Source organism: Desmodus rotundus, chromosome 7, assembly GCF_022682495.2.
Source record: "Desmodus rotundus isolate HL8 chromosome 7, HLdesRot8A.1, whole genome shotgun sequence".
Lineage (NCBI taxonomy): Eukaryota > Metazoa > Chordata > Mammalia > Chiroptera > Phyllostomidae > Desmodus > Desmodus rotundus.
This window is the reverse complement of record NC_071393.1, coordinates 9,328,347-9,344,612: the sequence shown is the minus strand read 5'-3', so window position 1 is coordinate 9,344,612 and position 16,266 is coordinate 9,328,347. Positions and strand designations below refer to the sequence as shown.

At 50.9% G+C, this 16,266-nt stretch overlaps 2 protein-coding genes across 2 annotated transcripts in view; both read left to right on the top strand.

The window, feature by feature from the left end:
• Window positions 1–9,453, top strand: part of VSIG10 (V-set and immunoglobulin domain containing 10) — a 30,660-nt gene extending 21,207 nt beyond the window's left edge. The window contains exons 5-9 of the mRNA XM_053928775.2: window positions 1,205–1,498; window positions 3,625–3,735; window positions 4,031–4,046; window positions 5,504–5,748; window positions 6,754–9,453. Coding sequence (XP_053784750.1) covers window positions 1,205–1,498; window positions 3,625–3,735; window positions 4,031–4,046; window positions 5,504–5,748; window positions 6,754–6,809 — 722 coding nt within the window. The 3' untranslated portion in view covers window positions 6,810–9,453. The remainder of the gene's footprint in view (window positions 1–1,204; window positions 1,499–3,624; window positions 3,736–4,030; window positions 4,047–5,503; window positions 5,749–6,753) is intronic.
• Window positions 9,454–11,168: 1,715 nt separating this feature from the next.
• WSB2 (WD repeat and SOCS box containing 2) overlaps window positions 11,169–16,266 on the top strand; it is a 19,255-nt gene continuing 14,157 nt past the window's right edge. Inside the window, exon 1 of the mRNA XM_053927619.2 lies at window positions 11,169–11,369. Coding sequence (XP_053783594.1) covers window positions 11,357–11,369 — 13 coding nt within the window. The 5' untranslated portion in view covers window positions 11,169–11,356. The remainder of the gene's footprint in view (window positions 11,370–16,266) is intronic.

Here is a 16,266-nt window from a genome sequence, read left to right as displayed (position 1 = left end):
AGGATGAATTTGTTAACCTTCCCAGGACGGTGTGCACGTTGGGAAAAGGCTTCTTGTGCAAAGAAAGGCCAACCTCACAGCTCCTCAGGTCCTGCTCAGTCAGACCTCAAGGCCATCAGGTCCTGCTCAGTCAGACCTCAAGGCCACGGGGACACCCTATGCATTTCTAGGAGAGCGCTGTGGTAGGCAGAATAATGGTCCCCCCAAAGATGCCCATTTCCTAATTGTAGACCTTGTAAATATGTTACCTTCCACGGCCAAAGGGACTTTGCAGATGCGATTCAGGGTTTTGAGATGGGGAGGTTATCTTGGATTATCTGGCCCAATGTCATTACAAGAATCCTTATAAAAGGGAGGCTGGAGGGTCAAACTCAGCAGTGAGTGATGTGAAAACGGTTGCGAAAGGTTGGAGGGATGCAAAGATGGGGCCACCAGCCAAGGAATGCAGTTCTTCAGGAAGGTGGAAACCCAAGGAAACGGATCTCCCCTAGAGCCTCCAGGAGGAACCAGCTCAGCTTGCCAGTACCTTGAACTTAGCCCAAGATCATTATGGACTTTGGACCTCCAGAACTAGAAAAGGATAGTTCTGTTGTTTTAAGCCACTAAGTTTGTAGCAATTTGTTATAGCAGCAATAGGACACTAATGCAGCTGCCTTATTGTCCCCTTGAACACCCTCATCAGGCCCATTTTTGAAACATCATCAATGTGGCTATTATACATAGAAGCCTGTAGTATAGAAGTAGGGATTGTGATCTACAAAAGCTCGATCGTTTGGGCTCCAGTTTTACATAGGGTAACCAGATGACCTTGGCTGGCCCGAGACTTTCCCCATTTCAGCACTGAAAGCCCCATGTCCCAGGAAGCCCCTCAGTCTTTGGCAAACCAGGACAGTTGGTCTCCCTACATCCCAGCTGCATCATTTATTTAGTTGTGTGACTTTGAGCAAGTTGCTTTAACTTTCTCATCAGCAAAATGGAAGTAATGACAGGCTTATTGTGAGAACCGATTGGGTTAATGTGTATAACAGTGCCTAGCCCATAGTCAGCACTCAGTAAGTGGTAGCTTTCATTGTTATGTAAGACCAGGTGTGGGGCAGGAATTCCTGGAGTTGCTTCATTAGGAAGGGAATAATATTTCTGAAAACCTTAGGCCAGGGCTTCAGTCTTCACAAGCATTTGTCTTTTACTTTCTTCTGATCACCAGGGAGCCCCTCCCTTCTCTCTGAGCCCATGAGGACTTGCTTCGTGGGGAGCAATGTGACACTCACCTGCCACGTGTCTGGAGCTTACCCTTCTGCAAAGATCCTGTGGCTGAGGAACCTCACCCAGCCCGAGGTGGTCATCCAGCCCAACAGCCACTATCGCATCACCCAGAATGGCCCGAGCTCCACTCTGACCATCCAGAACTGCTCCCAGGACCGGGATGAGGGCTACTATGTCTGCCGGGCTGAGAACCCCGTGGGGGTGAGGGAAGTGGACATCTGGCTGAGCGTCAAAGGTGAGTGACACAAGTGGCCCCTGGTGAGGAGGTTTGAGAGCTTCATAGGACATGGTACCAGCATGGGGACGCTTAGTGCTTCCCTGCACGTGGGAGAGGGCACATCTGCTTGCTTGTGGCTTGACAAGATGGGTGGGAAAAATTAATGTCTAGTCCTAAATCATTAATATTTGGGTGGGAAAAATTAATGTCTAGTCCTAAATCGTTAATATTTGCATAGGGATAAAAACTACTTAATATCTGTTATATACTAGAGAATATCAATCTATATATGTAAAACATAGATAAATACAAAATATATAAAAATTAAAACAGTATAATGTAAGTTGTAAAGCATAATAGCAAAATGAACACCTACGAAACGACGTCACACTTAAGATACAGAACAGGGCCACCATTGCTAACGTTCCCTGTAGGTATTTGGCCAGATTTAGAAAACAACCTCAGAACTAATAAAATGGGAGACCCACTCAAATTTGCATCTCAGAAAAACAAAGAATAATCTTAAGCAGTGTAAGTATGTCCCAAATATTGCACAAGGCATACTTACTCTAAAAAACTGTTGCTTTATCAAACTCCAGATCTAACTGGGTATCCTGCATTTTATCTTGTAACTCTACCTGTAGGCGCCTTTTTAGTCTCCTAAAAAACGGTAACCGCTATCCCGAACTTCATGTTTTAGTTAAGAAAAAAAAAATCGCTACATATGTACACATTGAAATAATACGTTGTTCTTTATTTCTGTTTCTGAGTTTCAAAAAATGGTGGGTACCATACAAATGTAGTCTTTTGAGACTCGCCTCTTTCACTCCACATTTTGTTTCTTGGAGTTAGTCATGCCGATGTGTGCAATTGCACTTCGTACCTCTTCACCACTGTATAACTGTCCTTTGTGTCACTCACTGTTACACAACCAAGCTACTGGTTTTCCTGCTGATAGATGGCCTCTGATTGCTTTGTTTTTGTTTTGATGAACAAACAGTGTTGCTGTGAAAATGCCTTACCCAACCCCTCTGTGTGTACGTACACACAAGGTCCCCCGGCAGATGTTTCTCTTGGGATATGTACAAGGAGTAGAAACGACGTGTCGCAGGTGGTGTGCATTTGTACCCTTGTGGGATAACCAAACTATCTAACGGAGTGATTGTATCGATTTCCATTTGTAACAGCATTATAGGAGTGCCATTGTTCCACTTCTTCACCAGCAGGCTTTATGATTTGATGGAAAATGGAACCTCATTGTGGTTCTGATTTGGATTTCTCTGATTACTCGGAAGGCTGAGCATTATTTCATGTTTATTTGCTGTTTGTATTTCTTCAGTGAGAATCGTACATACTTGTATCTTTTGATATCTTATTCTTCCTTATAGATGTGTAAGCATTCTTTAGAAATTCTGCATATGGATTCCCTATTAGTTTTATGTTGCAAGTATCTTCTTTCAGTTCCTTGTTTGTCTTTTTCACTTTCTTTTTGTTATCCTTTAATTAGCAACCAGTCTTACTTTAATGTACTTGATTTTATGAATTTCTTCTTATATCATTAGCAACTTTTGCCTTAAAAATCCTTCACTGTCCCACATTCACAAAGATATTAAATGTTTTGATGTTTGGCCTTTCACAACTAAATCTTTAATCCATCGAGAGTTGATTTTTGTGAATGGTGTGAGGTCAGGATCAAATTCCCACCCCGCCCCCCCAAATTGGATAACCATTTATTCTAGCACCATTTCACAAGTACTTCCTCTCTTGACTCACTAATCTGTCATATATCAAGTTTCCTTTTATGTATGGGCCCGTTACTGGGTTCTCCGTTCTGTTCCATTGATCACTGTTTATTGAGACACCAATGCTCTTACTTACTGTGACCTTATAAACACTGTGATATGTGGTGGACACACAGAGATTTCAACTTTCCACTGTTCTTTTTCATCACATGCTTTACTTGATTCCCACCAACTAACTGTTCCAGGTAGGGAGATGAGGTATTTATCCTGCTTCACAGAGAGGTCAGATGCCTTGCCCAACATCATGAAACCAAGATAAGGCCCCCGGGGGCAGGGGGAGGTATTACTCTCATAGCTGTGTGTGTGCAGGTGGAATAGTCAACCATGTGATTGTCTTTGCAGAACCTTTAAACATCGTGGGAATTGTGGGAACCATCGTGAGCCTCCTTCTGCTGGGAGTGGCCATTATCTCAGGGCTTATGTTGTATTACAGCCCTGTGCTCTGCTGGAAACGTAAGGACTTCTGGGGTCCTTTGGCGTCTCTTTCAGGCTCTTTGCAAGGGTGTGGTTGGGGGAAGGAGGCCCCTGTTATGCTCCCATCCGAAGTCCCCTTCTGTAGGCTTCTTCCTTGGGTCCAGATGTGCAATAATGAAGCCCCTAAGTACCATTCCAGAGCACCCTGTCACCTCTCATGTTGGGTCAGTTTTCTCATTGTCCTTTCCTTTGTAGATGTCAGATCGATTAAAAACTTTTGTGAGGGTGAAGTTGACGTTATTTGATACTAATTTTTTTTTCTTTCTCTCTTTAGTAGGAAACACTATCAGGTGAGTGTTCCCTAGACTCAAGTCAAAACACTTTTTCCATGATCTATTTTCACTGCTGTTTTGTTTCCTTTCATAAGAACAATAATAGCAACTACCCTTGAGGACCACCCAGCACTGGGCTGGGGGCTTTATTAGGCATTATCATTATAAACTCCTAAAATCTGCATTTTCAGGGAGATGGAGGCTCAGTAAAGTAATTTCCGCAGCCCCACCCAGGAAGTAAATGGCAGTGCTTGCACTGAGACCTAGGTCTGACTGCTTCCAAAGTCCATGTGCTTTTTACAATGAGTGCTAGACCTCTGGGTGGGGCACATAGCTGGGCTGTCATTGAAGCATATAGCCCAGTTATTCATGCATTTATTTTACCCAATTTTCTAAAAAGAGCTAAAAGGAAGAAGTCATAGTCTTACAGCATGTTTGGGAAAACTAGTTGGAGCATGTCTTGAAGTCCTCAGTAGGAAACCTCAGTAGGGGCAAAGTAACTAAACGGAACTTGGGTGTTTTATTCCATAAGGAGATTCTGAGTGGGAGCAAAGATCTCTTCTTTGTTTTTCTTTACCTATTAGTAACCGTGGGATATGACTGTTCTCAGACCACCACTCATAATGAGGGGATATGATTGTTTTGGGACTTTTTTCCCCATGGGAACAGTGCTACCTTTGCTGCCACATGCCTGAGGGCCATTCTCCCGGTGAGTCTGTCATTTCCCAGGTGTATTTCTCCCAGGAGGTAGCAGTGAGGCATAGTGGGAAAAGGCTTTGGAAATAGTGGACCTGGGTTGCAACTCTGCCTTTCCCAAGCCCTTTGCTCATGGAAGATCCCTGACCTTCTCGGAGCCTTTGTCTCTCCTCCTCATCTTTCTCAGAAGGAGACTGTGAGGATGCAATGAGAATGTAAAGCCCCCAGGGCTGTGACTGGCCTGTGCTATGTGTTCCTGTTTCCTCCAGAAATGTACGGTCTGACTGGGAAGACAAAACCAGCAATGAGTTCAGAGCAATTCAGTGCTAAACAGCTGGGCATGGACTGCAAAGGCAACGGAAGTTCAGGGCTTCGGGGGGCAGGAGAGGACTTTGGGCCTTGAATAATGAGGAGGAGGAGAAATTTCTGTTAGTGGAGCAGAGATAAGGGCATTTCAGAAAAGGAACAGCTTTGTGTACGTGCTGTGAGGGGGACTAAGATGTTAGCTGCCTGGGACAATGAGGTCACCCTCCGGAGGAGCAGGACAAGAATAAAACTCACCCAGAAGAAGATAAGATTATCTGTAGCAATCTGTGGCTGTGTCTCTTCGAGAGATGACAGTCACACTGCCACCTCATGACTTAGCCAAGTTGAATGCAGGAAGAGTGTTCCGTGTTATCAGAGGGGTTGCAGAGGGCCTAGCGTTTCCCATTCCACCAGGGCCCGTGTTGGCGAAAATGGGGCATTTTCCTGACTATTTCCCCCCCATTGGCAATTAGGGGACAAGACATGGCTGATGTCATGGTTTTGGTGGATGAGGAAGACGAAGAGGTGGAGGAGGAAGAATATGCTGCTGGACAGGAGGAGGACGACGATGAGGAGGATGATGATGAGGAGGAGGAAGCAGCAGCTGACAGGGAGGAATTGCCAAAAGAAATACCCAAGCACGTCCACATCCACAGGGTGACTGCCCTGGTGAATGGGAACATAGACTGGATGGCCAATGGACTCCAGGCTCTGCAAGGTGAGCTCTTCCCCCGCTACCTTTGTTTAAAAATTTTAGAGAGAGGGAAAGGGAGGGGGAAAGAGAGGGAGAGAAACATCGATATGCAAGAGAAACATGGATCTGGATCAGTTGCCTCTCACATGCCCCCCCAACCAGGGACCCGACCCACAACCCAACCATGTGCCCTAACCAGGAATTGAACTGGTGACCTCTTGGCTGGCGGGATGATTCGCAACCCACCGAGCCACACCATCAGGGCGAGCGCTTTTTCCTTAAAAGCACTCCTGCTAGGTTGTGGGGAGCTTCCCAGTAGGAAATCTCTAAGTGCTTTTTTAAAGGCTGGGGAAGATAGTTAATCTGGAACCTGAGAATCTTTTATCAACTACCGGCGCAACAATGAAACTGACATTTACCAAGCGCTTGCTCCAGGAAAGGCACAGTATCGGCATTACGGGGGAACGGAAGAGACAGACATGATGTCCGCGTGCAGGGAGCTTTAGGAGACCGGTTAGAGTGGGCAGAGTGAAAGATGTGGGGAACTCGGAAACAGAGGCAAGATTTAACCAGCACTTTGAGAGAGCAGAAGAGGAGCTGTCACAAGGAGGAATTGGATTAACTGCCCAGTGAGTGGTATGTTTAAAAATCATAGGACCTCAGCAGAAGGACGAGAGCTTCGAGGGGTACGTGGGTCAGGAGAAGGCTAGTGAAGAAGTGGGGTATGAGGCAAGTCTTTGAGGACAGGCGAGTTTGCATAAGCAGGAAAGAGAGCGGGCGTTCAGGTGAGAAGAATGGTGTGAGCCAAGGGGAGGAAGGGGGGATGGTGTGAAGCATGCCGAGAGGATTTTGAGTGGAAGGCACAGGTGAAAAGGGAACACACACCCTGTCTCACCTGCTCCTCCGTGAAACCCGATTCTGAGGTTTACCAGTGACGGACTAGAAATGGAGGTGACAGAGGACTGATGGAAACAGGGTCACCCCTATTGCCGTCACTCAGAATCGGGTCTGCTTCTCCCTCCTGTACAGACGACAGCGGTGAGCAGCAGAGCGACATCCTTCAAGAAGACGACAGGCCCGTGTGAACAGAAGAGACGTCCTCCGTGGTCCTGTCCTAAGAGCTTGGGAAGCGGCATCGAAGGGGAGCTTTTCATTTGGCTTTGACTTGACTTGCACCCCTACCTGAGGGCTTAAAATGGTTTGGGGCTCTCAGCAAAACACACACACGTATACACATTTTTCCTTCCATTTCTTAAAAAATTGGTTTGATTTGCTGTACCTTTTTAAAATGATGTTAAAAAGCTTTGGGAACAGGCAGTGTGGGGGGGGGGAGCTACATTTGGCATCTAAGGTGCCCTTTTCGCTGTGATTCCTGGCGTTATCCAGGTTGACTGATGCTGATTTGGGGGGAAGCAGGAGTGGGAGGGGCACTTGGCTTCAGCGCCCTTTGCCGCCATTAAAGGTCTGTAACCAGCTTACCTCAGCACACAAGGGTATAGTGTGGGGTGATAAGGACACTTCCTTTATCACTGCCTAGGTGAGTCAGGGAACCAGGTAAGCCTCAGCGCACTGGAAAAGGTGAGGGAGGGGTCAGCTTCCCTCTGATGCTAGTCAGAGGGAAGCGTGCGGTGCAGGGTTTTGGAGTAGAAGCACCCAGACTTGAATCTGGGCCTTGCTACTTGTTTCTAGGGCTTGGGCAGGTTGCTTTACCTCTCTCCCCTGGGCCTCAATTTCCTCAACCATAAAATAGCTGAAATCACAGCTACCTGACAGGGTTATGGTGAGGACTTTGGGATGTGAAAGTGCCTAGGAGGTGCTCAATAGGCGGTCTTTATCTGCTTCACCTTCCCTAGTGGAAGAAACAAGTGTCATTTGTAAGCTGTGAGCTGCTGCCTGGGCCCTGCATTCTTCTTTGTAGAATGGTGGCAGATGCGGGCATTGTCAGAGCTCTCCTGATGTTTGCTTCCCTGGAAATAGGATTCTTTTCAAGAGAGGTAGGGGCCTGCAAGAGAAAGTGCCTTTCATTAGAACCTCACATTTTGCAAAGCTTCATATTTATACAAAAGCCCCTTGCATGATACACTACTAGCTTTTAGACTTTCTCATTCTTCCTTTCTCCTGCGACTTTGCAAGAAGGCAGGAGAAATGTGTTGTGAGGGAGTGTCTGGTGAGAAGTACTCCTTGCGCAGTACTCATCTGGCCTCAGTCTCTCAATCTCTGAAATGGGAAAACTTGTTTCCTTCTCTTTATTATGAGGATACGCGGATTAATAATGCTAAGTGTTGAATGAAAATAGCGTGTGATGAGTTTAAGCTGCTGATACTTCTAGTAGAACCTGTATAGTTTAGAGATATTTTCCCTGATTTCATTTAAATCTAAAAATGTCAGGGGCCTTATGTGCAAAGGGTGTGTGCTAAGCATAAAAATCTGACTTGAATTTGCATTCTTAATATTGCACATTCTGCTCTGATGGGCAAGACCTAGAGCTTGAAGGAGAACTTCCCTTCTCCAGTAATGGGGACTGGGACTCCTAAAATGAGACACTGGTTATGTGCAAGGTTACCCTGCAGGTGTGCTTGGGGTTGGTCTATTTTCTTGAATGAAGGATGAAGGGACTAAACTGAGCAAGTCATTGAGTCCCTTCCCCAGCTGAGAACAATGGGGAGCTCAGGAGCTGGCTGCAGATCTGTATCCGTCAGGAATAGCTGTGAAGTGCAGTCTCGTTGTTGGGCTGGGTCTTTTGCTGCGTGGTGTCTCGTGTATGTAAACCACTCTAACCAGCCTAAGTTAGGGTCATTTACAGAACTGGATACTTAGGTTGCTTCTTAAGTTACTGAACGCTGAGCTCATGTCTCCTTTAGAATCTTCTGTGAGTTCCATTCCCGCCTACTTTGCAGAGGCAACAATATTTTCAAAAATGAAACGAAACTGTAGCAAAAAATTCCCTAGCTGGGAACACAGGATGATTTTCAAGACCACTGAAATGTTTCTGCAATTTCCTCTTCTCTTGCACACACACCTGATAGATAGGAAATCTTCAACGTTGAGTTTTTCCACTAGCAAATGGGGGCTTCAAGGTCTTGGTGCCAAACACTATAAACCCTGGACTAGCTGAGCTGTGACTGCTGTCACTTCTGAGCCCTGTGTACACATGGGGCTGGGTCAGTTACGAACCCAAGTACTGGGGGTCTAACAATTTTAAGGACTTTTTTTAAGAATTAGGGCTTTTTTTTTCTTTTAAGCTGACCCATCCCCAAATCCACAAGCATGTTGACAATGAATTACAGTCTTTGTGTGGCAAAGTCCAAGCTGTTACATTATTATGCTTTATGTACATTCTTATCTGGGTGTATGGTGAACTCAGAGACCAGCTCTCCTTATCAGAGCCAGGAAGGTAATTATTTCAGGGCTGTCACAACGGCTGTTTCTTTTTTCTCAAAACCTGCTGGACATTGGGGAAAGGGCTCCTGCGGGCTTGTGGCTCTGATGTTAGCTCCAGTTCTCACGAGCACATACAGGCTCTATTCTGCAGCAGGAAAACACATGATGGAAAATTTCCATAACCCATGCACTGGAAACCTGGAAAGTCATCCTTGCTGGGCAACGTTATGATGATGCAATAAGTGCCAACCGGTATTTCTCACCATGGGGCTGGCCAGGCTCTGCTGCAAAAGAAGAATAAGCAGACAGACCCTCTGCATTATTTACATTTTAATATTTGCTGTGTGTTGGGGGGGGTGGGGGGGTTGGGAGCAATACACTCTGAGGTTATTATAATACTGGATTTTTAAAAAAAGATTATGCAATAAAGTATTTTTAAGTAAAAGCTTTATTGAACATGATGGAGGCTTGATTTGTAAACCGAAAGATTTGGGGAAGAGGGTTTACCTCCCCCATTTTATTTTTTTAATTTTTTATTTTTACTAGCTTTCCTACTATTGGCAACGGCAGTGCCCTCGCTGCTGTTTGACACTCTGCCCCGCGGCAGGCAGACCCATCCCACCCTCACACATCCACTGAGACCCCAGCCCCGTTCGCAGCCTCCCAGCGAAATGGCCTCCTGACGGTTTTTCTCTCCGTAGAGAAGCCTTTCTGCTCGGAAGGCAGGCTTTGGGAAGGGCCAGAAGTCCCCATGGAGAACGCAGAACCGAGGGGCAGGCCACAGTGTAAATCCGCCTTCCGGCCGCGGTCCGCGGTGCTGGCTTTGGCCCCGTCCCCCGGTGCCCGGCTGCCTGCGTCCCCCACGGCGCCCGCCCCCACCTCCCGCCCGAGTTGCCCCGTTCCCGTCCCGGTTCTAGGCCTTTCCTCTTAGGCCACCGCCCCCCCTTCTTTTTTCACTTGGCTCCAAGCTCCCTGGCTCTTGGGCAGCGCTGTCCCATTTTCAGCGTGCCTCCTTTCCACGCAAACCCACCTTCCCTACCTTACCCCGTCTCCCCCGGCCTGGTGGGAGCCGGCCCCGTTCCAGGGGAGCGCGAATCCCGAGACCCCGTTTCCCTCCGCGCTCACTTCCGCTCCCTCCCGTCCGCGAGGCCGCCCGCCCCCCACACCCACGGGCAGCCCGCTAGCCCGCTGCCGGGCCGCCTCCGTTTGTGCATGGCCCCCTTCCCCACGGCCGGCAGCCCCTGTGCGCCTCGGCAGGCGCCTTCCCTCCATTGCCCCTGGGCTTTGCTTTTCCTGGCTCCCATCTTTTACAAACAGCCCGGCTCCCCCTCGTCTGCCGCCCAGCCCCGGGCTCCTCAGGTCCCGCTCCCACTCGGCTCTCCCGCCGCGTCCCTGAGCCCTTTCACACGCTCGGCCGCCCCGGACCTCGTCCCTCCCCCGCCCCCCTTCTCGCTTTTTGTCTCCCCGACCCCCCTTTTTATTGGGCCCCTTCCTACGCGGCCCCCCCTCGGGTTCCCACCCTGCCCCGATGCCCCGCGTTTTCCCCTCAGCCCTGCCCCCAGCCGCGCAGCCCCTTTTTTGCCCCTCCCCCGTGTGATTACCCGGCCGGCGTCCCGGGCGACCGGGCTTCCCGTTCCTCCCTCCACTCCGGCTTTTACCCCGCTCCGCCCCCCGCCCCGTCTTCACCCCGCTGGCGTTCACCTGGTCCCCTCCACGTTTTCCCCTCAGCCCCGCTCCCCAGCCCCCACAGCCTGGTTTCCCTCAGCCCTGCGCCCCCAGCCGCGGTTTCCCCTCAGCCCCGCTGCGCCCCCAGTCCCAGGTTTCCCCCCAGCCTCGGTTTCCCCTCAGCCCGCCGAGGCCCGGTTTCCCTCAGCCCTGCGCCCCCTAGCCGCGGCTTCCCCTCAGCCCCCACAGCCTGGTTTCCCTCAGCCCTGCGCCCCCAGCCTCGGTTTCCCCTCAGCCCCGCTGCGCCCCCAGTCCCAGGTTTCCCCCCAGCCCCGGATCCCCCTCAGCCCAGTCCCCTCCCACCACACGGTTGGATCCCGTCCGCGCCCCGCCCCCCGCGCGTCCCCGCCCGCGCCCGCCGCCATGTGACGGGAAGCAGCTGATGGCCTCTCCGGGTGGCCGCGGGCTGGTCGGGGCCGCGACCGGGGCGGGGGCCGGGACGCGGGCCGGCGCGAGGACGGAATGAGGGCCGACGGCCCGGGGGGCTGAGGCGCCCGCCGCCGCCGCGAGGCCGCGCGTGTCCTCCATGGAGGCCGGAGGTGAGTGGGGCCGGGGCGCGCCGGTTCTCGCCCGGCGCCGCCAGGCCCGGTCTCCGCGGCGGGGAGGTGGGAGGGCGGGGGCGGGCTCCGCCGTGGGGGGGTTGGGGGGAGGACGCGGCGGGGGCGCCCGGCCCGCGCCGTCCGCTGGGGGCAGACGGCGGGGTGCGCGCCTGGCGCCCAGCTTTGTTTCACTTTCACTGTCAGCCGCTGCCTCTGCGTCCCCCGCCGCCGGCAGGACCCGGGGAGGACGGGCCTCGGTGTGGCGGGGACCCCCAGCCCCCGCGAGAGTGGGCGGAGGGGTGGCGCCCAGGGCCCGAGGGGGCGGGTGCGCGGGGCCAGCGGCCGCACCCCCAGGTCTGGGCGGGAATCGCGGTACCCTTTCCGAGCTGTGCCCACCGCTGTCCCTCCAGCGGACAGCGGTAGTTCCGCCTCCGAGCGCGGCTGGAGCCGCCGCAACCCGCCCGCTAGTAGGAAGCGCGTGTGGATGCGGGTGCGAGGCCGGCCGCGGGGGACGGGTGGGTCCGGAGTCTCGCGCGGGGCGAGGTGCGCGCCTGCCGCCGCCCTCGCTCTCTCGCAGCTGTCATGGGAGGACGGCGCGGCGGTCGGGGAGCGTCGGGCACGACGTTGCGGCCTCTGTGGGCGGCGTGTCCTTGTCCTGCAAAGACGGGAACCTGGGCACACGCTGCTCGTTCTCCCTTCCCACTGCGTCGCCCCCAGACCCCAGCTGCGGAAGGTCGCGGGGTGTGTGCGGGATGCCCGGCGGCGCCCCGGCGCCAGCGCACCGGCATCCGAGCAGCTTCTCCGGGGGCGGCTGGAAGGAGGGGGCACGGCCGCGGCGCAGACGCGCTCTCGATCCCGGTGTCTGCCCGCAAGGTTGGGGCGGGCGGTGCTGAAAGCCCAGGGCGTCCCCGGGGCGCTGTAAGTGTTTAGTTTGGGGAGTGACGTTTCTTTGTTCGCGGAGCCGGGCGTCAGTGGAAGGTGTGGAGGCCACTCCGCGCCTTCCCCTCCGGACAGGGGCGCCCTTTCCAGCGGCGGTGTCCCCCGGAGAGCCCTTCGTGAAGGGCCCGGTCGCGCGAATCTGTCTGCAGCTCCGCTGTCACTCGTGGACCCCAAGTTCGGTCTGCAGGCGCCCTGCAGCCGCGCTCCCAGCAGGGGCCTGTTCCCAGTTCTGGGCTGTCCTGACGACGGCCGTGAGGTGTGGGCAGAGCTGCCGAGAGCTGCGGAGCCACTGCTTTAAAAAAAAAAAAAAAGGCTGAGCGTTTTGAGCGTTTTGCGTCCTTTCAAAGCCGAGTGGAGCGCGGTGCCGGGGCTGCGGCGCCCCGGAGACGCTCGGAGCGGCGGCGAGGTCCCGGTGCTCCCCCCCCGCAGTACTCGGGGCCGCCGCGGGCGGCGCTCTCGGGCCGGGCGGAACGCAGGTCACGTGTGCGGTTGAGGGTCCTGCTGCCTGCACCGAGAAGGCGCCACCGGTGAAGTCGTTCAACACCGGCTTCGTCGGGCCGACGGGTCTCACTAAACCACCCCTCCACCATGCAGTCGTGCCACCGCTGTGTTTTAGATCCTTCTGGTACTACGTACGTTTCAGGGCACAGTGTGGACGGTGTCCACAGCGTTAGCGTGGGCTCGCCGCAGGTGAAGCGGTGGCTGGTGCTCGCTGTGCCGGACAGCGGCGCCCAAAGCAGTGAACAGGTGGGCACGTTTGGGGAAGAGAGAGGCAGTAAGTACCTAAAAATAACAGGTGCGATCAAGAAAAGATAGATGAGTGATAGTCATAAAGAAAATCGAATGGAGTGAGAGGAAAATGACTGGTCTACTTTACTTCTTTTACTTTTAAACACATTATTTGTTTTTAGAGAGAGAGAGAGAGGAAGGGAGGGGGAAAGAGAGGATGAGAAGCATCGACTGGTTGCTTCCTGCCCGCGCCCCGGCCTGGGACCTAACTCGAAACCCAGGCAGGCGCCCTGGATGGGAATGGAACCCGCAGCCTTTCACTTTCCGGGATGACGCCCAACCAACAGGGCCGCGCTGGTCCGGACAGGACGGGGCCGCTTCGGATAATGAGGACGGGAACTGTTCTGAGAAGGCGACAACAGCAGAGATCTGGGGACTGCCAGGCAGAGTTTTCCAGGCAGATGGGACATCTGGTGTAGCGATGGCAGACGGGACCAGTCACCTTGCTTCCTGCCGGCTGGACTCAGAGCCGGCATCTCTGTGTTAGGGCGCGTCTCCTTCCACGGGAGAGACCCGTGATAAATGTCCGTTCCGCCTGTGTGTCCATACACATCCGGTGTGTAATTAGAAAATCCCAGTGTTTTTCACCAAGAAGGGCCATGGCAGGTACAATCCCAGAGGAAGCTGGTCCTCTCAGCTCTGTTTTTTTAAGTTCTGCACTAATTATGGCTTTCTCTTCCAGCAGCCAAGTTTAGTTGGGGCCCAGACTCCCCTTCAGAATTTCCTTGGTTCTAGAAATGAAGAAGAGACAGGAGCTGCTGGGTTCTTTCTTCTTTTAGCTCCTGGATTCCTGAGCCGGAAATAGCAAGAGATTAAATCCCCAAATCACAGAAATAGAGTGTGAAATCTGGGTATGGCTCCTGTTTAAGAAGCATTTCATGTGAAATGTTTTGCATAGACATCATAATAGTTTAAGAGACTTCGTTGTACTTATATTTGAAGAGGTATACCACGTACATTTATTCAACAAATATTTACTGCCTGCCTGCTCTCTGCCAGGAACTCTGCTGGGAACTGGGGATAAACATACAAGGTCCCTGCTCCCATGGAGTTGACGTCCTACTTGGGGACGATAGTTAATAATCAAATCAGTGATTTTGCTGTAAAGAAAATAAAATGAGGAGTTGTGAAGGACATTGGCTTGGGGATCAGCGAGGGGCTGCCTAAGGAGTTGTCTTTTAAGCTGAGACCTGAATGAAGAGAATGTACCAGCCATGGAGGGATGTTCCTGGGGAAGAGAATAGTTGGTGCAAAGGCCCTGAGATTGGAACTGATTGAGCACAGCGAAGGGGTGAGAGAAGGCTAGTGTTCTAGAGCCGGGGGCGGGGAGAGGAGAGAGAGATGCCTGGGTGAGAGACAAAGGCCGGGGCCCAATTTCAGCAGGACTTTGAGGGCGGGGTGAGGAGTTTGGATTTCTATTCTAAGAGTGATTGGAACTCATTCCTTTGAGAGGTGAGGAGAAGGGATGGTAGGGGCCAGAGCAGCAGCTAGGAGAGCAGTTGGAAGGCTGCTTAGTGAGATGATGCTGCATAGATTAGGAAGGATGGTAGCCATGGAGATGAAAGGAAGTTAGGTTTGCCAGGTCTTTCAGAAACATTTGATAGAACCTGCTAGTAGATTTGGACTAGGAGGTTAAGAAAAGAGAAATCATGGATGACCTGTTTTCATCCCCATTGGGTGGAGCCTCCTTGGTGTCCAAAGGATGGATAGTGTGCATGTTGCGGAGGAAGTGAACCAAGGGTAAATATTGCCAGGATATAATGAAGAAATTTTCATCTGGGTCAGCTGATGAAAATGTACCTCCAGGTCAGTCAGTGTTGTTTAATATCATCCACATTCCGGTTCTCAGCCTTGGCACTACTGACATTTTGGCCCAGAAAATTCTTCATGTGGGGGCTGACCCGTGCACTGTAGGATGTTTGCAGCATCCTGGCCTCCATTCATTAGATACCAGTAGGCCACCCCAGTTATGACAGCAAACAGGTCTCCAGACACTGCCACGTGTCCCCAGGGGGCAAAATTACCCCCAGTGGAGAACCACTGGGCTACAGATTAGGGCTGTATCATCCTAAGAAAATATCTAGAAGTAACAAGAATGAAGAAACTGTTGCAGGATTGCTGCATAACATTAAGAGACCTGTTTTGGATTTAACATATAAAGTAAAATATTCTTACCATGCAGACAATCATATGCAGAGGAATATGCTTCGACAGACAAATAATAATGTAAATGAAAGGATCACATGCACAAACACATTTCTAGGAGGAATTACTGGGGCCTGTACAAATGCCAGTTTAGACCTAATACGTATTCTTAAAATTTTTATTTATTGATTTGAGAGAGAATGGGGAATATCAGTTTGTTCCACCAATTCACACATTCATTGGTTGATTCTGGTATGTGCCCTGACCAGGGATCAAACCCACAACCTTGGTGTATCAGGACGATGGTCTAGCTGACTGAGTAACCTGGCCAGGGCTAGACCTGATATTTTAAAACCTAGCTTTACAAATAGGGAATCAGGGAATGAATATAAAGGAAACTTCCTTAAATAGCAAAGCCACCAAGGGCTTGATATGATTTATAAAAATTCCTCTTAAAGGCAGCATTTTCAGCAACACACTTACTTTATAAAACAAGATATATTCATGTATTTTCCCATAATGTATATACCAGAAAATATTATATGTACATATATAAATATTGTGTACATATATGCACATATATATGCATCTTTACCATCTGTTTCATTGAATCCAAGATATGCCTCATATATGCCATATGTATCACTGAGAAAAAAGTACTGCCTATTTAACTATGAAAGTCGTCACATGTGAGACACATCCTGATTTCAAAGAGGTTACAGTGTGAGAAGACAGCCCCGGCCACGTAGCTCAGTTGGTTAGAGGGTTGTCCCCGATACGCCAAGGTTGTGGGTTCGATCCTTGGTCAGGGCACGTACAAGAAACAACCAGTGAATTATAAATAAGTGGAACAACAAATCGATGTTTTTTTTCTCTTTCTCTCCCCCTTCCTCTCTCCCTCTAAAATCGGCAAATAAAAATTTTTTTAAAATGTGAGAAGACCTGAAGATGTATCCTGAAATATATGTAGTATGGACTGTTTAAATTAGTATCTATCTGGTAACAGCTATAAAAGGGTCAAAGT